This window comes from Panulirus ornatus, chromosome 1, assembly GCF_036320965.1.
Source record: "Panulirus ornatus isolate Po-2019 chromosome 1, ASM3632096v1, whole genome shotgun sequence".
Taxonomy (NCBI): domain Eukaryota; kingdom Metazoa; phylum Arthropoda; class Malacostraca; order Decapoda; family Palinuridae; genus Panulirus; species Panulirus ornatus.
Genome location: NC_092224.1, coordinates 71,148,605 through 71,172,586, shown reverse-complemented (window position 1 = coordinate 71,172,586; position 23,982 = coordinate 71,148,605). Strand labels below are relative to the sequence as shown.

The window sequence follows — 23,982 nt, the reverse complement described above, 5'->3', positions numbered from 1 at the left end:
CAGATCTGTGAGTTGTATATGACTAGTTAAAGCCTATATTCTTTCGTATACATGTGTTGGTTGATTCTTACTGATGATTTGAACATCATCATATGCATCCAGGAGTTAGAATGAACTTCTGCCATTAGTGTTAGTGAAGAGGTCGTCTAGATTCTTGTATCGAACATTAAGGTCTTCGATTAGGACAGTAGGTTCAGTATGAAGAAGGTTAGGTGATTCTGTGTGGTGGAGTAGATTAGCAGGTGCATTCGGACAATCGTCGTGCCTATTGATTTGTCTCATTGCAACAACACTAGTGTTGTCCGGACACTCGTCTTTTTTTTTCTTTTTATGTTTTCTGGACAAATATTTGTCACCATGCTTTTCTTCATCGGAAGGGATATACTTTCCTTTCAACCAGTATTAATGAAAAATCATTCGTTAACTGATATATCCCTTCTAATTGTTCTTGACAGGTCTTGGCACAAAGGTATTTTGCATATGATGTATGTACGTCACGTAATAACCACTGGATATTTCTTAGTGTGTTCATTTTTTTTTTTTGGGGGGGGGGATACATTCACAGGCGAGGATTGGCCTGCATAGTTTTAATCTAATTCTTGAGTTAATCATATATATGGTATCGATAGAAGATTGCCACGATCGAAAAAAATACAAATATTTATTAACAAATGAGGAAGGTCTTCGACTTTTCCAAAATAACATACAGATACATCAAACATAAGGCATTAATGAATGCATCAAGACAATTCAAATATTTGGTGACGGATTCTACCAGGTAGGTATTCAGTTAGTTGGCGATATATTCATAGTATCTATTTAAGTGCATTACTGATGGATTCATATTGCTTTTCTAATGATTGAATGACTGGATGAAATTGCAAAAAGACGTATCCGATAAATAGAAAGGGTCTAAGTGCTACCTCCGTTGCACAGGCCAGTCCATCATCTGTTTGGTGGTTTGATCGGGCGTGAGGCCTACCAACTGCTAAAGCCATTCACACCGTGAACATTAACCTCCATCAACCAAAAAGAAAATACACAGGATTTCGCCCCAGTCTGTAGTGTACAGTTATTGGATATCGAAATTATCAGTAGGGTAGTTTATATTACGACATCGCACACACATACCCTGTATGCTGTGATGATATATTGATATGCTTCATCATCATATCTCAAGGGGCATCGCCTACCCTAACCTCGCCTGAGTTAATCCAACTGGGAAACAAGATAAGTTAGATCATACTAGGCATATGTGGTGTCAGTATTAACTGATCCATTTCAGCAATTTTTATTCCATGACTGAGCACTACATTGATCTAGGTGAAGGGCCTGTATGAGGTAGGTAAAATTTCATATATTGAGTGGTGGGTGGAGTCTTTGAACATCTATTTCAGAGCTTAGTTTACAAATGGGCCTGCTATATGCTTTCAGTTATCACCAACAATATGCATTACCCGGTCCCCATCAGTGTAAGTTAGGTGGGTTAGGTTTTTCCTAAATGATAGGATATGGCCTGTTTGCTTAACTTATGGAAGATATTTTTTGCTTAACGTACGGAAGATATTTTTTAACCTTTTACATAGCGTAGCATAACCGAACGATATAAATACAACAGCTTAACGGAACCACCATCTGTGATATTGCATAAATCATCCATTATGGCTACGATGAAAGTAATTATGTTAGGTTTGTACTTTCTCTTGAATTGCCCGAAAATATTTTGATGTAGTTGAATCTACAAATGTTATGTAGTGCTTTTCTTAGTACAGTCTTCCCCAAATGATAGAGTGCATTCATTGTAAACTAAATCTTCACCTAATTTTTGTACAGTATAGTGTTGTGATTATCATCATCATTAGCAGTAGTACTGGGCCCATGTCTGCTTGCTCAAAGCAGAGGTGTGACCACTCTGCACTCACCCCTACCATTTTCCCTCTAAATATATCTCATATATCCGGACCTTCCTCCTCCCCCACCCCCCACCCCAACCTGATGAACAATAACATATTTTCACGAGAATTTATCACCCTAGCTTCCAGTAGGTTTTATTCTGCCATCGAAGTGGATGAATTATATGCAGTTGTGTATGCGGGCTGGTCATTATGCGTTTGGAACTCCCTCGACGTGTCTACAGACAATATATAGGACCGAGTTATCTGTTGATAAAGACCCCTATTCCTACTGTTTAAGCGGCATCAAGGCTGCGCTACAGTCAGCAGCAGGGAAAGGTTTGATTCCTTTGGAGTTTCTCGACAAGATTCTCAATCTCGCCGAAGTGACTTTTCAATCAACCCCATACATCATGATGCAACTAAAATACAACTTCCCTTTACTCGTGAGTTAAACAAAAGATAGTGTTGGCTGAGGACAATTCATTGCTTTCAAGAACTCTACAGTAGCTGACACGGTTGAACTTTACAAGCTGACCTGGCTGCGTGTCAAGAACTAATGAAATTCTACTAAGGTAATAGGATAGCCGTAGAGGAAGACTGAAGACTTGAGCAATAGGTCACCACTGCTGACTGCGGCGATTAAAAGTAAAGTACACCATCTTAGTGGTAGAATAAACGAATAAGTCTATTGGTGATTAAGGGAAGTGGGCAGTACATTGGATAATCGTTTGTTCGATAACAGATGAGACTAATCTTAACCTTAAGACCCCTTGGCACGCAGAGATCGTCATAGTACAATTAAATGCCTAATAAGACATTTGAATACAATTAAATGCCTAATAAGACATTCGAACATCTGTGGGATTTAGATATCTAGAGCTAAGCACTAAACTTTTTCTAAGACGTACTTTAAAATAGATGCACGAGCCCAAATTTCGGCAAGCGTTGTATAATGTATCAATCTGAATTTTATCGTGAATGCAGTGTATGTATATTTGACATGGCGATTGATATTCGCATTTTTGAAGTGATTAGTAATGGTTGTGTTGAACAAAAGTTTTTCTCATGGACTTTAATCACTAGGTGAGACAGAAGGAAGATGGCAAGCTCGATGGCCACTTTTTTCTCGGACGTAATGGAAGGACAAGGAAAGAAGAACAAGCAAATGAAAAGGGGCTGGCAGAATGGGCTGTCTTCCCCAACTGAACGTCTTAGCAGTTTACTCAGTTCTTCCAACTTTTCTGATCTCACAATTAAGTTCCTTTCTAAAAAACTCTCCATAAAGGTACGTATTATTCATTAATTTACGAAATACAATCGACTAGTATATGCTATTTTTCGCATAATTTAGACTAGTAGATTTTGTACATAAATTGTGTGTGGTTTAAGGACTAGCAATGTATGATTAATCAGAAAATACAGTTTAACGTCTTTAAACAAGACTTTCTTTTATCATAAATATAAGTTTCCTGAAGTGAAATTTAAATACATGAGTAGGCAATTGAAAGGAATGAAGTCAAATCGTTGTTGCTGTTGTGGGGCCTAGATGTGGAAGGGGAGCTGTGGTTTCGGTGCATTACACATGACAGCTAGAGAGTGAGTGTGAACGAATGTCGCCTTTGTTCTTTTCCTAACGCTATCTCGCGCGCGCGCGCGCGGGGGTATGGAGTACCATTTCATCTGAGGCGGGGAGGCGACGAGAATGGATGAAGGCAGCATACACATACACTTGTTCACCAATTCCAACTTTAGCAAGGTAGCGCCCGGATAAGACGAAAAAATGCCTAATCCGCTAGGATCCACTATCTAGCTATCATATATAATGCATCAAAACATGTGCCTGCTGTCCACAAGCAGGCACCACAAACCTTTCCGTGGGTTCCCTTAGCCGTGTCACATGCTCTGTTTCAGCTCTTTGACATCACGTCGCTCCCTTCAGTTTGCTCTATTCCCATTTTGAAAAGAATTCTGCTGTATAACCCCAGGACCTTTAATCCAGGGGCTCCTGTAGCTGTAAGGCTGCACTGCGCTGAGTAGCAGGGACAGGATGGATCCCTTTAAAGCAGTAGGTCTAACTAGTTTGTACCGTTTTGTGAACTGACGCTGATACAGTGTTGCCAAAGGTGACTTTTCACTCGCGGTGTACCTCAAGAAGGTGGATTCCGGAGATATGCTGTTTCCTGTGGCGGTGTAACGCCAGGAATGGATGAAGGCAAGCAAGTATGAGTATGTACATGTGTATATATGTATATGTCTGTGTATGTGTATGTATATTGATATGTATATATGAATATGGGCGTGTATATATATATATATATATATATATATATATATATATATATATATATATATATATATATCTTTCTTTTCTTTCAAACTATTCGCCATTTCCCGCATTAGCGAGGTAGCGTTAAGAACAGAGGACTGGGCCTTTAAGAAGGAACATATATATATATATATATATATATATATATATATATATATATATATATATATATATATATATATAAAGTCATCATTTACGTCGTTGAAATCACTTTCACGTTAAATATCGGAGTGTGTCCATCAGCAACAGCCAGTCATGTTCCGTTCGGTTCTTATCTGCGTTAGCGCACTCCCGCGAAACCCGCTATCGTGTGGGAGGGCCTAAGTGCAGCTGCACCATTTGTATTACGTGGCCGAGGACATCATATGGACTAACACAATGGGCTCTCTCTCTCTCTCTCTCTCTCTCTCTCTCTCTCTCTCTCTCTCTCTCTCTCTCTCTCCGTTTGAACGTTAGCTGTGTTATCATGGGAACATTATTTTCACTGATGTGCCTGTCCCCTCAACATTACTTTGTTCTTGAATTCTGTCAGTATAAATTTTCATGATCATAGTTTATTTTTCTGATCTTATCGATCACAGCCCTCCATACGTTTCCAGCAGGGACACCATATGAGATACGAGTAGATGGAAAAGATATGAATGATCGTTAGCTACTTTATTTATCATCATTGCTCCATCCCCAAGTTAGTAGAATGGCTTAGGTAAGTACAACCTGTGAACTAGCTCATGAACATCCTCCAACCGTAATTACTGTGTTACACCGAAACATTTGTGACAGTGATTTTTATTTGATAGGCTTGACTAGGCTAATGACTAACCATACACCTGTATTTCCTCCGCGGTCTGCCTTCTGCACTATTATATATCTACGTTCTCCCTACCATACTATCCGAAGGGACTTTTCATCATTTTGCCTTTTGTAAAGACTTCATCACGCCACATAACATTTTCACAACGTCATGGTGTCCAACCTTCGAGTCCCATAACTGCACAAGTTATGTATCGCTTCTGTAATTTCTTTTCTCTCCTGACTTGTATAAACTTGGGTTTCACATACGTACGTACATGAATACGTACATCAGCAGTGGGACAAGTACTTCATATGCCACACTTGGTCACACCCTGCTTAAATTCTTTCCTCTTCGCCGATTTTCAGTGTACGGCCAAATGTTCTCCCTGAACTTTACTCTCACACAAACCACTGAAGAAGGTAGGAGCAGGGCACCCATCACTCCCTGAGCAAAAAAATAACCTTTCTTCTAAACACTCTATTAATACCATATCGCTTTTCTAATTTTCTCTACAGTAGTCCTGAAAATATTTCGTGTTAACACGTAGAGCGCTAAAGGAGTTTCTGTTCTGGTTTATATTCGCTATGCACACAGTAGAAAGAAAACTGAAGTTGATGTAATGCTTAGATGTAGACCACAGTTGACATAATGCTGGCAGTTGGAGGGTTAGGTGCATTAACGTCAGGTTGACTTAGATAGGGAGACGTCCACAGGGAGTCGTCAACAAATTTTACAAATTTGAATGTATTGTGATAATGATAATGATGCTAATTACAATTGACCTTAGAATTAAAATGTAAACATTATATTCAGTGGAGGTGGTTGGGGGGGGGGGAGCCCTTTTTATTCTAACCTGTGCCACGGCCCCTTAAATGTTCTGAGCATGGCCCTGTTCCCAAGTATCTAAGCCCATCCACAACTTTCAGTCCTTGACCATGGTAATTGATCTTCCACCCTCATTTTCCATTCTTTCAAAAACTAGTTTGTTACTTTTCTTGTATTCGGTTTTATCCTCTTGTAAACATCATCTGATTTAGCTAAAGGTACAGCGTCGTCTGCAAACATCACCTGCAACAGCTTCCACACACCACAGTCAATCTACCTCGCATTCCTCTGACGCTTGGCCCATCCTTACATAAACATGGTCACATCGCATAACCCCGACGCACTTCCGCATTTATTTCAAACCGCTCACTCATAGGTATATGATTGGTGATAATTGGATTGACAAGATGAATGGCATTTTTATATGCTATCAAACTTCAATCAGAGGCTTATATATATATATATATATATATATATATATATATATATATATATATATATATATATATATATATATATATATAAGGACTATTTCCATACATTGATAAGTAGATATTGTCATTACTCATGCAGGTTCATCGGCTGGTTTTAGCCATGACGTCAGAGGTGTTCGAGGAGATGCTGTTGAGTTCCAGTTCTGTCTGCGAATTCCAGGAGCTGGTCCTGCCAGACGACCCACCCGAGGGTTTTATGTGGTTACTGAGGTACATGTACTGTGGACACACGGATCTACCCTGTGAGATGATTGCCCTCCAGGTCAGCCACCTGGCCAACAAGTACAAGATAGAGGCCCCCTATGCCATCTGCTCTAAGGTAAGTCTCATCTTTATCGTTCCCTATTTGTGTCTTGCGGGGAAAGAGTTTTGCACATGTTTTGTGGGTTTGCGGCGGGGGTGCGTGATGTCTCCATAGTTGTTTAATTCGTTTATGGATGGGGTTGTTAGGGAGGTGAATGCAAGAGTTTTTTTTTTTTTTTTTTGGAGATGAGAGGCAAGTATGCAGTCTGTTGTGGATGAGAGAGCTCGGGATTTGTTGTTGTTCGCTGATGACACATAGCTGGTGGCTGATTCAGGTGAGCAACTGCAGAGGTTGGTGACTGAATCTGGTAAAGTGTGTGAAAGAAGAAAGCTGAGAGTAAATGTAAATAAGAGCAATGTTATTTGATTCAGTAGGGCTGAAGGACAGGTTAATTGAGAGGTAAGTTTGATTGGAGAAAAACTAGAGGAAGTGAAATGTCTTAGATATCTGGGAGTGGACTTAGCAGCGGATGGAACCATGGATGCGTAAGTGAGTCAAAGAGCGGGGGAGGGGGCAAAGGTTCTGGGAGCGTTGAAGAATGTTTGGAAGGCGAGATCATTATTTCGGAGAGCAAAAATGGGTAGGATGAAGGAATAGTGGATCCAGCAATGATGCATGGTTGCAAGCCATGGGCTATAAATAGGTTTGTGCAGAGGAGGGTAGATATGTTGGATATGAAGTGTTTGAGGACTATATGTGATGTGAGGTGGTTTGATCTAGTAAGTTATGAAAGGGTAAATGAGACGTGTGGTAATAAAAAGAGTGTGGTTGAGAGAGCAAAAGAGGATGTGTTGAAATGGTTTGGACTTATGGAGAGAGTGATTGAGGAAAGATTGACAAAGAGGATGTATGTATCTGAGATGGAGGTTACAAGGAGAAACGAGACCAAATTGGAGGTGGAAGGATGGAGTGAAAAAGATTTTGAGCGAATGGTGCCTGAACATGCAGGAGGGAGAAAGGCGTGCAAGGAATAGAGTGAATTGGAACGATGTGGTATACCGAGGTCTACGTACTGTCAATGGATTGAACCAGGGCATGTGAAGCATTTGGGGTAAACCATGGAAAGTTCTGTGGGACCTGGATGTAGAAAGGGATCTGTGGTTTCGGTGCATTATACATGACAGCTAGAGACTGAGTGTAAACGGATGTGTCCTTTTTTTTTTCTTTTTCTGGCGCTACCTCGCTGCTATTGCAGGTGTGGCGGGGTGGCGACGGGAACGGATGAAGGTGGCAAGTATGAATATGTGTATATGACTGTGTACGTATATGTATACGTTGAAATGTGTATGTATGTATATGTACGTGTATGGTCATTATATATATATATATATATATATATATATATATATATATATATATATATAGCGAATAGTATGAATATATATATATATATATATATATATATATATATATATATATATATATATATATATATATATATATATATATATTCATACTATTCGCTATTTCCCGCATTAGCGAGGTAGCGTTAAGAACAGAGGACTGGGCCTTTGAGGGAATATCCTCACCTGGCCCCCTTCTCTGTTCCATCTTTTGGAAATTTAAAAAAAAAAAATGAGAGGGGAGGATTTCCAGCCCCCCGCTCCCTTCCCTTTTAGTCGCCTTCTACGACACGCAGGGAATACGTGGGAAGTATTCTTTCCCCCCTATCCTCAGGGATGACATGTATTTATATTAATAAATGATTGGACAAGGACCTATTTATATGAAAGATTTCTGATGTTACTCAATACCTAAGTATTAGAAGGGTTAGAAAGGGATGTTTTGATAAGAAGAGTGTGGTTGACAGAGCAGAAGAGGGTGTGCTGAAATGGTTTGGGCATATGGCGAGAATGAGTATGAAGAAATTGACTGAAGATGATGTACGTGTCCGAAGGGGGGGGGGGGGGGGGGAAGGAGAGTGGGGAGACTAAAATGGGGTTGACAGGATGAATTGAAAAAGAATTTGCGTTGCTAAGGCCTGAACATGCAGGAGGGTGAAAGGTAGGCACAGGATGGAGTTGACTGGAACAATGTGGTATACATGGGGCGATGTGCCGTTAGTGGACTTTACCAGAGCGTATAAAGCTGCCTTGGGAAGCCACGGAAAGGTCCGTGGGGTCTGGTTGTGGATGAGGTTGTGGTTCCTGTGCATTGTATATGAGAGCTAAAAAATGGATGAGAGCCAATGCAGCCTTTCTTCGTGTTCCCAGCGCTTTCTCTATGTAAGTACCACTCAAACATCTCTCTCTTCTCTTTAGTAGAAACTTCATCCCACCACATGTTACCCATTCTCACCCATCTTCCACATGCTGTACACTTCTGCACATGCCAGCATTACTTCCCAATATGTATTTTACTCCTCACCCGCTCCCCTTGCCTCACGTACCTTTTACCACTCTACATTCAGTTTCTCCTGGTATATCTTCACATACGTCTCTTTTCCAGGCTCACTTGCACCATCTTTTCACTTAACTCCTTTCCTCTTTTCTGAAAATCCTTACAAATCTTCACCCTTGCCTCAACCAGGTGATGGTCAGACATCCCACCAGCTGCCCCTGTCAACATATTCACATCCACGAGTCTCTCTTTTGCATGCCTGTCAGTTAGTACGTAAACCAGTAATGCTCTCCTCACATCTTTCCTGCTCACCCACGTATGCTAGAACACTTGTGGAACCTATTGCTATTGTACATTTCATCCCTTTTCTAAAGTTTCCCTCTCTCACCGCACTGTCCTAAGAAACCCTACCCAGAAACCCCTCCCCAGTCCGCAGTTGTCCAAACCCCTTTGGCTCCAGTCAGCAACCAAGAAAGACAGCCATTATCTTTGATTCCAGCCACCTGGACCTGGATAGATGATGCCATGTATTAGGGTTATGCTCCTGCCAAGTGTTCAGGGGATGACATGGTGCTTGACCAGGTCATACTGGTGCTGCCACAGCTGAATATGCAAACGATAGTTGTGCTATTTAAACTACGTAATGATATGTTTGATTTAGTAATGTTAGGACTATGTGGTGCCAGTGTTGATGATGATGGTGCCAAATAGACAGACACTAACATACTGTCGCGTTGATCACAGTGTTGCCTACCCGTACAGTTCTTGCTTCGGAACCTGAACAGAGGAAACCTATTGGAGTTCTACAACGCTGCCGTCCTGCTCCACAATCACGACCTCCTTCGCATCTGTCTCCAGGTACTAAATCCATCTTCCTCTTGGTGTGTAACAGTAAAGCCTGCATGGCGTTGACATACGTACTGTGTACACCCTAGAATTTACCGCCTTCCATAGCTCCCTCCCCACATCATACTAATGATGATAAAGTCCATTATATACATGACTAATCACAGTAGCAGGATTGGTAATTCTCATCATAGTAGCAGAAGTTGGCCGTAGTGATAGACGTAAAAGAGATGGAGGTAGCAACAGCAATTGTAAAAGTGTATCCGTTAGACCAATACACAGTCCAGCACAGTAGCATGTCTTCAACGTCAAAACATCAACACAATGTATCGTCATAAACCCACACCTCTAACATAAGTCTGACACCTTATCAGTCACATCGTTCATTATACTGGATTCCTTCTACTGTTATTGCTTCTCTCTCTACGTATTTTTATTTCTATCTCCTTTCTTCAGTAGTTAGAGTATACTGCCCAGGAACAGGCAAAAACTTGGAAGTTCATTCAAAATAAACATGAATATGAAATATGGTGTTAGTCAAGAGGAAAATGAAATACGAAGAACCAAGTGCACTTGTGATGATTCACACTTTTAGGGATACAGGAATGATGAACACATGTACGTCCTACAGACATACGTGTAAGATACAAGACACGCACTACGCATGACCTCGTCAAGTGAGGGTCAGGCGGGAATGTCAAAAAAAAATGTGGTCATCCTTGCCTGATCACATTTACATGACTTCTTCGTATGATACTCTCTTGACGAGGTCATGCGTCTTATCACTTAAAGAGGTCATGCATCATACATATTATAAGGTGTATATATATATATATATATATATATATATATATATATATATATATATATATATATATATATATATATATATGTGTGTGTGTGTGTGTGTGTGTGTGTGTATGTACCTACATTTGTTCGTTATCTCTGTGTCCCTGAATTTATGAATCATTACGAAAGTGCTCGCTCGGACCTTGTTTCTTGTGGCTACCAGCATATTCCTGAATCACATGTTCCTTTGTGATTTACCTGCGTGAATAGACAAGTGGGAGTGAAGTATTGTCTTGGGAAAGACAGTAGAGGAGAGGATGTTTTACAATTGATGTACTTGCCACAGGCGCTATATGCATTATAGTTTTCCTATGGATCTGTCAGCTAGTTCGGAGTATGTCCGAGTGTGATAACTGAACTCTTGCAGATGCTGCGGATGTGCCACTGTGAAGTGCTGTCATCCCAGCAAGTCTGCCGCATGAGTCTTGAGGCCTTGAAACACCTGCTCACACAGCGACTCTTTCTTCCATCCGAGGTTGTCATCTTTCGAGCCGCTGTAACTTGGTGAGTAGTTATTCTCTGTAAGGCCCGAACCACATTCTGTTTGGTGATAAGGAATCCTCTCGTGCTCTAATAGAGGAGAGGAGCTAGAAAAGATGTATATATAGATTTAGTAATGATGGTACTTGGTGCGTGGAAAGAAAATGTATCCTAGTGATGCTTCATATTTATGTTATTACAGGGTTGAATTGTGATGTTTTGAAGCGAACCAATGAATCGTAGAGGGAGATACTGTTTTACCACGATAAGATTTTACCAGGTTATTGCATCCCCAATCTGAGTTGTGTACAGGTCCGAACTGAGAGGAAAAGAATGAGTACTAGGAGGAGAAGGAAAAGAAAGGTTAGAAGTGTATAAAGTGGAATTATCAACTAAATAATGTGTATGGTTCGAAGTTGAAGAAAGATGATTTGTGGAGAGAACAAAGAGATTAGGTGAAAGGCTATAACGCTAAGGAACGCCACCGTTGGTAGGGAGGTCTCGATGGACCATTACTTAAGTGGAACAGCCGGAAGGAATTCTATGCGTAGGCAACAGAGAGTAGACAAACCAAAAGAATGTAGTTTACATGCAAAGAGTTGTGCTAAACCTTGTCAGATGCTTTGGAGATGAAGGCATCGACCAAACCTTCACCAAAATTCCCTAAGAGAGGAGGTCCACAGGCGAATTACATAGGAGAGATCACAAGTAGACCTAACAACGAGAAATCGATAATAGTAATTACAAAGAAGAGAATATGATATTAAGTATTTGAGAAAGTATGAGTTAAGGAGAGTTTAAAAGACTGGAGACAGTAGAAGCGAGAGCAATGGGGCGATGGTTAGAACCGGTAGAGCAGTTTCCTTTTAGGGATAGGCTTCACGGAGGATGGCCTGTAAGAGTAAGGAAATACTAGGTTTTAGACAGCGGCGATTAATGGAACATGGATCGGAGCAACCTCTCAGGCTTACCCCCCTTTGGCCTCGGAGAAATACCATCAGGGCCACATGCCTTGTCCACCTGGAACTACGAAAGTACTCGGAAGAACTTGGGCATTTCCATTGATCATTTATGACTAAGATATCAGGTACATTTTCTGTTGTGAGTTATGGAATGGCACTGCTATAGAAGGAAACAGGAGATATCTAAGGAACTGTAGAAAGAGAAAAAGAGAAAAGTTGGCCTTTAGAGGCGCTTACACAATTTAGACAAATTGTGTAAGCGCCTCTAAAGGCCAACTTTTCTCTTCTTCTCTTTCTACAGTTCCTTGGATATCTCCTGTTTGGGATATCCTATCCTCGTTGAGTTCTTAGGAGTTTTAACAAGAGATATAGACTTAGCAAGAGAGGATGGAGAGGTTATGCCGAAAGAGGAGTACACAAGTAAATTGTCAACGTAAGAATAGATTTAGGTTATTTGATGAAGCAACATCGTTGATGAAAAGAATGAGTATAGGAGAGCGGGAGAGAAGCCTATGAATCGCCACAGTTTGTATGGAAGGAAACTGAGACTGATCTGAAAAAAAGCTTGTTATGAGAGAGAATACAATTAGCTTGTGTTCAAAAAGGGGCTCTTTGAACTGTTCGGAGGGACTATAAGAAAGGTATTTGATTAGTAAGAGATGCAACAGGAGATGAGATAGTTGAAAACATCTGCGATGGAGTTTTTAATCAGCCTTGAAGCCAAATAAGGGCAACTGTCCACTGGAGATCCAGCAACAAGATCATTGGCAGGGGCAAGGGAGACCTAACAATGAAAGAATAAGAGGAGTTAAGACGTACTTTTGAGGAAGTTCTTCGCTTCACGATTAACTTAGTTGCAATAATTTTAAGCGGATCTAATTGCATATTGAAGGAAGGGGAACTTTCTAATTGCGATACATTAGGCAACTTGCAAGAATTGTCTCAAAAAAGGAGTAGCTGAACCTTGAATTGGAAAAAAAAAATAGTCAAAGAGGATGAATTGAAATGTAAACCTGTAACAGCAACATTAACTTCTTTTATGCTGTCAGAAGACAGTTTATATGTATTTCACCCCCTAGTTAAATTACCCTTGAAAGTTTCAACATCTGCATGCAGACACTGTTTTATATTTTTCCAACATACTCTCCACCAGGACCATTACCTATCATTTGTTAACAAAATACATTTTTTTCATAGATGACCACAGTGAGAAATCACGTTAGCTATCACCTTGAATGTGAAACCTGTTTGTTGTCTTCAAATTTCCTCATTTGCAATAGTTTGCCACTTTATTTCCAGAATATATTTCATAAGCCTGCCCACTTCCTGCACTGCTTCTAACGTAGGTCATTATGTATCTGCAGGGGCAATGCTCAATTATCAACGCATGGTATGGTAAACACGCCAGCGAATCTTCGTCAAGAGGTAGCGGAGCTCCTTCCTCTGGTACGTTTTTTGACCATGTCTTGCGACGAGTTTGTCCGACATGTATTGCCATCTGGTGTCTTAACTCAGGAGGAATGTACAAACATTCTCATGAATATTGAACCCTCTGAGAATGCGCCGTCACTACCAAGTGTGTGTTCTACCATACGGCAGAAAAGGGAACGATTTGACTCCAGTGATATCAAATGTACCCAACTGCCAACTGTGCTGAATCCCGGCAAAAGTTGCAAAGTGCAGATGAATGAAGAGCAAACACTGATATCAAATCTTAAAACAAGCAAGACTATTCATATCCAGAAAGTTTGGTGTGAGTGCCAACGTTTCGACTTCACGGCAACAGTAGTGGACGCTGCCGGCGAGATGCTCGAGTTTGTTCAGAGTTCAAAGAAAAGTAAAGAATTTGAGAGGCCCGTCACTCTAGGCCCCAGCATGGCCTGCAAGATTACCGTTAATGCTGCTGGCTTATGGTACAGTGAATTACACCCCTTCAAAGTACAGCAGGATGACGTGTTGCTGGAGGGAGAGCATGTACACGTCTACGGAAAAAGTCCTAAGATATATTATTGGTTCTCTGATGACTACTAGTGATCGTAAAGTACATTTGATTGTGTGAAATTTGATTCATAGTAACGAAACCTCATAAAAAATGGACTTTGGCAGTTGTAAGTTATAAGTTTGGGTGTTATCGACAGGAGAGGTCAAAATTTCAGTATCTCATATTTTTGTCATTGTATAAGTTAGAGAATTTCAACGTTATCTCTCAGCATATAATGAATCTTATTTATCGAAAGGTTGAACTGTAATTTGTTTGGTTTATGTGCTACTTGATGGTGTGATGTTGACTGCCATTTATTGTATTAGTTATAGTAGGATTTGAAATATTTTCAGGTGAGCTGTTTAGTGATATCTTTATACATAATCACTATAGCATTTATTGTTTATGATCAGGATTATGAAGCACATTGCTCTTTTAGGAATAATCTAAAGTCCCACTGTTAAGTTTAGAATGTTGTCTTTCTTTTAGTTTACATTGAGCTACTTTTCTCTTTTGGTTTATTCAAGTTTGCGTACCATGCACGCATTCGGATACTTTTAGGAACTGGTAGTTTTTCTTTTATCATATCCTTGAATATATAACAACTGGTTCCGAGTTGTCATAGGAATGATTCGAGATAGGATGCAATTGAATAGTTTTGTGTAGAGATAGTATGAATGTAGAAAGTGGACTTGATAGGTTAAAACTAATATCAAGAAACGTTTATGCTGGCTTAAAAGTTGTGGGCTTAACTCGCTGGGAGCCTCGGGGGAGGGGAAAAAAGAGAGAGAGAGAGGGGGGGGAGAGAAAATTGAGAATATTGTATTTACCTGTCACCCACTGTAATGCGAACAGATTCATGATTGCAAATAGTTTGTACTTTTTTCCTTGACCTATAAGGAATTGATACAAATGAAGATGGATTTAAGACGATAAACTTTACTTCTATTGATCCTCCACATAAGGTTATTTCCCTTAGGTTTGCGGTTAACCATGCTACATCTTGGTGGGCTTTTATTATCAATGATTTTATGCTCCATGCTCTGCTTTCCATTCATAGTTATTTTTCGGAAGATTCATCTTCATCCAGACCCTTCCCTCTCCACAGGAATTTTCTTGAACCTTCATTTTATTTAGCTTTTTTTTTTTTTCTTTCTTTTCGACGGCCTGTTTGGGTAGCAGCCTCCATTAATGCTCTCCGTACGTTTCTCCAAAGGACATCAAACCCTCTCTGTTTTTTAATTGATATCTCTCAGCTTGAAAGTTGATTTCTACAAAATCACCCTCAACTTTTATATTTTTTCATTTTTTTTTCAATTTACATCTAAGCTCAAATCATCCTCAATAATAAGTATTTCTGGTTTGATTTAAGGGACCGTACATTATCCTTTTTCCTCATATCTACACTATATCCTCTCTTACCGGAAACGTGTTAATCTTCCTTTCCTCCATACAAATACCGCGAATATTCGTGAGCATAATTTGTATTGGAAATATATCTTCCTAAGTTTCCCCTGATGCATGTATTCTATAAAGTCCTGTCATCATTATCATGTTTACTTGATACCTCATACCTACCTATCTTTCATTGGCTGTTTCCAGTTTCAGAATATAGATGAATCACAAGACTGCCCATTAAGATCCTTTACATATCAGTTTATTGCATTTGAACCATCAGTAGAATCTGCTACAGGTTGCCTTATTCTAAGTCTATTATATTCATAGTCAAGGCGCTTAGAGATACTATAGTTGCTTAAGGAAACTAACTTCCACAACAGTAATGGAGGCTGAGTTAGCATTTCATTGTTGAGCTAAATTCCACAGTTTTGAGGTAAGGTTTTGAGATAAAAGCTGTTGCTTGTGTAGATTCTTTCGATCATATTGTCCAAAGTACATGCATCTACCTAACCAACATACTTGAAACAAAAGTAATGATACAGCGAGTAGCAGTGAAGAATTTGACGATGAAAAAGTTTATGATAGATTACTTATTCATTTTTGATGAGATAGACAAACCCAACAATAACGATGTAAACCAGTTCATAGTTTACATGCACGAAAAACTATTTTCCATTTTAGTGGCGTTTTAATAAAATCATGGCGTTGTCAATCGAAAACGGCTTCATGTTTATGTACAGTTCTAAACGATGAAAAAGTTTATGATAGATTACTTATTCATTTTTGATGAGATAGACAAACCCAACAATAACGATGTAAACCAGTTCATAGTGAGTATGAACTGGTTTACATCGTTATTGTTGGGTTTGTCTATCTCATCAAAAATGAATAAGTAATCTATCATAAACTTTTTCATCGTTTAGAACTGTACATAAACATGAAGCCGTTTTCGATTGACAACGCCATGATTTTATTAAAACGCCACTAAAATGGAAAATAGTTTTTCGTGCATGTAAAAGCTTAATGAACAAATCAGCTTCAAAATTTTGAATTGTTTAGTACATCTTCATCTAAAGAGATACACTTAATACATAGAACTGAAATCGAATTCACACAACCAAATATTGCGCTGATGGGGTGACCTAAAATTTTTAGTCCCTCATCGTATGTTTGATTATGGACCGAGAGAAAGGTACAGAAACACAACAATGACAAAAGATTGATTTATTGTGTATTGTACAGATCTTGTAACCCAAGGGAATGTGCTACTGGAGGTGAAAGATTATAATAATCTGAAGTGGTTTAAGCGAGGTAAGGAAAGCAAGTGTCCTGTGTGTGCAGGAATTGAGGCTGGGGTCCATGGGAGAGGTGTGTCAGCCCAAACTCTTTGTGAAGATTTTGTGGAAGGGAGATGTGGCACGTGCCACGGTCCCAGATAAGTGGTGAGTAATGTTTGTCCTTGTGCTGCAGGAACGCCATGAACATGACCGTGACCGTAGATCCTATAGTTCCAGTTTTGGAGGTGGGCGGGGGTGAAGTCCCATGAGTCCTGCAGAAGGGGGCCATACCAGATAAAGCACCACTGGAAACACAGCAAGAAAGTGGAAAATCAGGTGTCATAAGGTGGCCTTCTATCAGAGGACGCGCCCTAAGGGATACTTGAGTCTTGAGTCACATAACCAAGACTTCAGGCACCAGAGTGGTACATTTGCTGTCAGAGACAATTCGACTGCTCAGCAGGCTCGCCCTCGGTGCTCCCAGATATATAAGGCGGCCAACTTAGGTAGTGAGGTTAGGTCTTGGGAGAAGATGACCCTCTATGGAATTGTAGGCGGAGTCCATAAAAGATGGAGCTTTTGACATTGAAATTGAATTGGGCCAGCTCTGACCTCTCTTCTCATGCTGGTGGAGAGCGACTCCAGTGAGGTCAGCCAAACCGTGGGCTGTGGGCCGCTAGGTTCACTACCCTGTCTCCCTTGAGGATGAAGAGGACAGGTGAGGTTACACACACTCATGCACCTCGCATTCTTGTTTTCTTGGTATACAGTGATTAGAATTTTCCAAAGGTAGTCTCATTTACTTCCTGTGGGCACATCGTGTTTTACGAATCTACAACTGTTACTGAAGAAATACTTCCCCGCGTGCTTCAGTATACTGCTCCTGCCAAGCTTTCAGTTATGCTTTCTTGTTTTGGACTGCCTTCTAGCATAGAATAAGTTTTGAGCGGACGTCATCATGGCCTCATGGAAATCTAAAGTTAGTATTAATTTCCTCCATTCTTCTTCCATTTAATGTGGACAAATTGAGGGATTCTCTCTATGTAGGTCATTAAATTTCATTAACCAGATGAGACGGAAGCTGCTCCATCTTGCTAAGGGCGATTGATTATCTTGCATATATTCCTAAACCTCTTAATTTTCATATCCTTGAAGGCATATTTGTTTTGTTTTTAACCAGACTACAGTTTGCCCTCCTTCCGATTCTTCTAACATACTGTTCTGACAGTAAGTTCGGCATGATTTTAATAACTTGGTTACGGCATGATTCTTTCAGTTTTTTGTTTCCGATATAGTACCCTGGCCAGTTCAAACCTCTTCCTAATTTCATGGATGTTTTCCAAGATTAAAAATCATGAAACATTTGTCCAATCACAATACAGCTTTTTCCAGGTCTCTATAGTATTTTCCGTTCCCTTTTGCATTGCAACTCTTTCATAACTTTAGCATCATCAGTAAACTCGGGTAAGATTATACCTTTTTCGGATAAATGATTAAATAGATCAGAAGTAGTAATGGCCTCCGAGACCTGAGGGACCCAAGTTGTCACTTCCACTTGGCTTGAGAAGGCTCCCGTCAACAAATGTTCTCTATTCCCTATCAGAATGGTAAATAAATCTATCTGAGCTGTTTGAACATATAACTGTCTTAAGACTATATTTAGGGACAGTGCCAGTATGGTCAGGCGTACAACCTAACGGTTAATATTCCAAGCTTACTATCGGCGAACGACGTAGAACTCCCCTGATGAATATAACATTCGGAAAATCTCGTTTGCTGGATAATATCTCGATTGGTTACATGCGTTGTCAAGTTCGTACATATATCCCGAATCCCCTACGTTGTTTTAAATGCCATAAATTTGGCCACCCTTTAAAGTCTTGCACTCTTTCTGCAAGATGCGGGAAGTGTGCTGAGGAGGGTCATACAACGGAGGATTGTGCGAGTAACAGGATGTTGTGTGTCAACGGTAATGGCAACTACCCAAGCTCGGACCGGGCTTGTCCCCGGTTCCAGTTTGAGAAAGAAGTGTGCACAGTTAAGACGCAAAACAGCATCTCATATGGCGAGGCTAGGAGGAGGGTTAAGGAGGCTCATGAGATTCCTAAGCCTAATGAATCCTACGTGTCGGCTCTGAAATGTAAGCCGGTTATGTGAACAATCTCCACGTAGACTCATTGTGACACACCGACCGCCAGTGCCACGAACCCAGCTCCACCAAACCCTATACCAATTTCTCCAATCAAAGCCCACAAAAAATCCTATGCCAACACCACATCCTCATCCAACCATAAAGATAAGAAAGAGAACAAAACTAACGTATCCTTAAACTTGACTGAACTCGAAAAAACCTACGTCGCACGTCATCGTACCAGTACCTCCACCAAAGAGGTCTGTGATTCACAGGTCCACTTCGTTGGAGGACATAGAATTGATGGAAGCCAGAACATCCACTTCCAGGGACCGATCATGTTCTCCTGGGGACTCGCCCAAGTCCCGACATAAACGGGCTAAGAAAACTGGTCGGTTAAATAACTCTTAAACTAACACGTTCAACATCATCCAGTGGAATTGTAGAGGCCTTAGGCATAAGCAAGCACAACCACAACTGTTGCTTGCACTGTATATGCCAGCCGTGATATGTTTACAGGAGACCCTTCTAAACGGCACAGTCGAAGACTGTTCCGCTTTAGATAGCTATCTCACGCGTATAGAAGAGACGAGAATCGTGGGGTAGCTATCTATGTACACCAAAGTTTACCTCACACAAGAGTGACTTTAAATTCTACTCTAGACGCTGTCGCATGTAGAGTGAAATTTAATAACATATACCTGGCCATCTGTCCAATATATTGTTCCGGTTCCAATGCACTTGATAATGATGAGTTAAACTTGCTTGTTTATAAATTGCCTCACCGTAAAGTAGTTTTAGGAGACTTCAATGTGCTCATCATTATCAGTGGGGATATCAGTGGGGAAGCATCCAGGCAGACACCAGGGGAGAACAAATGGTTGATTTTATGATAAACGCCAACCTCGCTCCTCTAAACCATGGTAGTGGAACTCGTTTAGATGACCGAACTGGCAATATCTCGGTAACTGATTTATCCTTGTCATCGCCGGATATACTTAACGACATCACCTGGGGTATCTATGACGACTCCTTGGGAAGTGACCATTTCCCGATCTGTCTTTCTTATTCATGCGACATTATTACCAACCCGTCTCGTCTCCGCCTAAATTTAACTATAAGAAAGCAGACTGGGTGTCATTTACAAAGCAAGCCGTCCTTGATATATCCTGTGGTGACATTGATGCAAAAGTCCTCAAGGTTACCTCCACCATACTGAGGGCTGCTGACAACTCTCTACCTAAGGTTTCTACCATTTCCACAAAGCATAGAGTTCCTTGGTGGACACCAGATTGCTGCAATGCATTGCGTGACCGTAATAGGAGATACAGGATTTTTGACAGCGAGCTTTCAGATAATAACTTTGTTGCATACAAACGTGCCAGGACTCAGGCAAGAAGAGCTATCCAACAAGCCAAACGAGACTCCTGGCGCGGCTTTGTCTCTACCGTGAACAAGGACACACCAATAAGTCAGGTCTGGTCCACAATCAATCAAAACATACAAACCACCACTTCCTCCGCAAATCCTCCACCAAGATCAAATCATCGACGACCCGGTGGGCATGGCCAACACACTCGCCAGGAGAGTCTCAGAATCAAGCAGCTCGGCCAATTACGACCCGCGCTTCCTACACCACAAGCGCCAGGCCGAGCTGCAGTTACCAGACTTTGCCACAGAAGTTACTTTTGATCATAACCAAATATTCACAATGAAAGAATTGCTACTTGCCCTAAAATCTTATAAAGGTTCGAGCCCGGGACCCAGCGGGATCAGTTACGGGATGATCCAGCACCTTAGTCAGGCTAACCTGACTAAATTGTTAGCGTTGTACAATGAGATTTGGACGTCTTGAACGTTTCCAAACTCATGGTACTTTGCGCACGTCATCCCCATCCCAAAAGGCTTCGGACACCTTACGAATATAAATTCGTTTCGACCTGTTACGCTCACGAGCTGCATTTGTAAGGTCATGGAGAGAATGGTTACCAGAAGGCTATTTTTTTGTTAGAATCGAAGGGTTTATTAAATGACCAACAGTGTGTTTTCCGTCGTAACAGAGGCACATTGGACCATTTGATACACTTAGAACATTCTATTCTAAGAGTCATTTAGTAAAGTGCATTTTTTGGTTGCTGTATTTCTAGATTTAGAAAAAGCCTTCGACATGACATGGCGAAACGGAATTTTAAGCAAACTTTATGCTTTTGGTTTGAGGTTATTTACCCATATTCATAAGAATTTTTTTAAACAATAGAACTTTTGATGTGAAACTTGCAACACTCAATGTCACTTCGGACACATTTATCCAAGAGAATGGGGTGCCGCAAGGCAGCGTTCTTAGCCCAACGTTATTTAATACTATGATTATTGATATTCTGTCTCCAACTTCCGTCCCGCGAGATCTTAAATACTCGTTTTATGCTGATGATTGTGCGCTATGGCACATCGCTTAGTGCACAATTTTAGGCTGAGCGGGTTCAAGCTGCGCTCGAGTCCGTTCATCGTTGGGCGCTACAGTGGGGATTTAAGTTCTCACCCAAGAGAAGTATCGCGGTTTTCTTCACCCGAAAAACTAATATCCCGAATTTGCATTTAACGTTAGACGACAACCCGATTCCGTTTCGAAATACTGTTAAATTCCTAGGCTTAAATTTTGATAAGACTTAATTGCAAAAGTCATGTTGCAGTAAAAGATTAAATGTTCTTAAATGCCCTTCGGGTTCCTTCTGGGGAGCCGACAGAGATCTTTATTAAAGATTTATGTCCCTAATTAGATCTAGATTAGACTATGGCTCTCAGGTGTATGCTTCGGCGAGCGAGCACACCCTGAGGAGGCTGGATGTGATACAGAATAAGTGTTTGCGAATGTGTCTTGGAGCCCTAACCTGTACCAGAGTTCCACGATTGGAAGTTAAGGCCCATGTACCTCTTCTCCGACTAAGACGTGAGATCCTGTCATGGCAAAGCGGTATTCTGATGGCCAGAAGGAACAATACAACTGATTGTCGACTCATTCTGGAATATTCACAGCTCGTCAACAGAGGCGTCAGGCCCCTGGTCGTCAGAATACACTTCCTCAGTGAGAACTCCGGTACTAAAGTGAATGAAGTGGACTCGCTGGTTAAGAATTCCTTAACCCCCCCCCCCCCCGAGGGTTCCAAAATTAACATCAAGACGAGCTGGCTACCAACCAAAAAAGTACACACATCGGAGGGCGAGGTACACCAGCGTTTTCGTCAGGTCATCAGTGATCACTTATCGTCTGTTCACTTCTACACTGATGGCTCCAAGACGGATGAATGTGTGGGGGCAAGTGTGTGGTCGATGGCGTGTGCACTCAGATACCGCTTGCCGAACCATACATCTGTATTTTGCGTTGAATTGTTTGCCATTGATCGAGCCATAGACTATATATTAATTCAAATCATAGTAAAGCCATATTTTTTCTGATTTTCTTTCCGCTCTTAAAGCAATAGGCTCTGAATATACAGAGTCCTGTGAATTACAGGGCAATATTATTAATAAACTAGATTCATGTGAAAAAGATATCATCTTGATGTGTGTGCCTGGCTGGCGGGTCATTGCAATATATACGGCAACAATGAGCAGGCAGACAGCTTGGCGAAGTCGACCTCAGAACTCGAGGTTGTTCCGATCCCTCGGGAGCTGGGGTCCTGCCTTTCCTTGAGGAAGAGATCAATCCATCTTCTGTGGCAGAATCAGTGGACCAACCTGACCACCAACAAGAAATACAAGCAAGAAGTGGCGGACTGGCCCACCTCGTACCACAAGAACAGAAGAGGTCGTGCTGGCCCACCTCAGAATGAACTTCAAGCTGATAAACAATAAATCATTGCCAAAGCACTTTAAAATTTGCAAGTATTGCATATTTAGCACAGTCTTGGGGACTATGAATGAATGATGTTACCTACCTTAACATAGCAAAGCAAAATGTATCTATATAATGTCAATGTGGTGTACGTAGAGTTGTACGTACACCACCCACCTGAAGCAATACACTACCAAAAGCTTTCCACCCGTAAGCCTACAGTGCACACAGACATCAACAATAGAACATCTACTGCTAAAATGCTGGAGATATGAACAATATAGAAGAAAAATTTTAAATTACCACATCAACAAAAACATTTCCTTTAACATCTTTAAAGTACTCGGGGATAACCCGAGTACTATTGACAAATTGATGGTCTTCCTTAGAGAAACAGACTTAATCAAGATGATGTAAGGTGGTTCGCGGATTCTCTACTGTGGTGGAGTCGGCTTGATGTGCGGCTCCTCCTACTTGGGCTGGTCGCATGGTGGGTGGACATGTCCATTCATTAAGCGGTCGGCCTGGGAGGAAGGTGGTCATCCTCTGGGTCGGCTGCGCCATGGTTTTGAGTCGGCGGACCTCCGACTAACTAACTATTCTGTGTGCATGTCATGGTGGAAGCCTGTCCCTAACCTATCCTATCTTCTCGCATTCTTGGGTAAAATGCAACCGTGGATACTGTGCCGACTGGGTGGTATTTGCCGCCACGTCGGCCCAATACCCACAAATCGTTTATTTCCATTACTCATATTTATTATTATCTATCTTTATTATTATTATTACATGCAAATTACATATATTTTTGTCTTTAATAGGTATTAAGGAATGATGACATCAGTCATACATTAAATAGGGTTGCAGGCCTAATGAGCTTCCTCATAGGTCGATGGCCGTAAAACACAACAACATTTAGCGAGGAAGCATTAAGAACACATGACTGAGCCTTAGATGGAATATCCTCACTTGGCCCCCTTATCTGCTGCTTCTTTTGGAAAAAGTGAAACGGGAAGGGAGGATTCCCAGCCCCCAACTCCCTCTCCTTTAGTTGCCTTCAACGACACGTAGGGAATACGTGGGAAGTATTCTCTTCCCCCTATCCCAGGGATTATATATAAAATGTAATATATATATGTATATATATATATATATATATATATATATATATATATATATATATATATATATATATTTGGTTATATTTGACATTGTTAGATTATCAAATTGAATTTTACACGTGTTATCCCTA

At 40.8% G+C, this 23,982-nt stretch overlaps 1 protein-coding gene across 4 annotated transcripts in view; it reads left to right on the top strand.

Moving 5' to 3' along the window:
- The window catches only part of LOC139749505 (BTB/POZ domain-containing protein 6-like), a 39,641-nt gene extending 25,155 nt beyond the window's left edge, over window positions 1–14,486 (top strand). The window contains exons 2-6 of one of the 4 annotated variants that reach the window (XM_071663465.1): window positions 2,979–3,180; window positions 6,494–6,652; window positions 9,740–9,835; window positions 11,040–11,176; window positions 13,479–14,486. In XM_071663465.1, coding sequence (XP_071519566.1) covers window positions 2,995–3,180; window positions 6,494–6,652; window positions 9,740–9,835; window positions 11,040–11,176; window positions 13,479–14,145 — 1,245 coding nt within the window. In that variant the 5' untranslated portion in view covers window positions 2,979–2,994 and the 3' untranslated portion in view covers window positions 14,146–14,486. Of the gene's footprint in view, window positions 1–2,978; window positions 3,181–6,391; window positions 6,653–9,739; window positions 9,836–11,039; window positions 11,177–13,478 lie in introns of all 4 variants that reach the window. The other 3 variants (XM_071663447.1, XM_071663456.1, XM_071663473.1) reach the window with 3 other exon arrangements.
- Window positions 14,487–23,982: the final 9,496 nt, after the last annotated feature.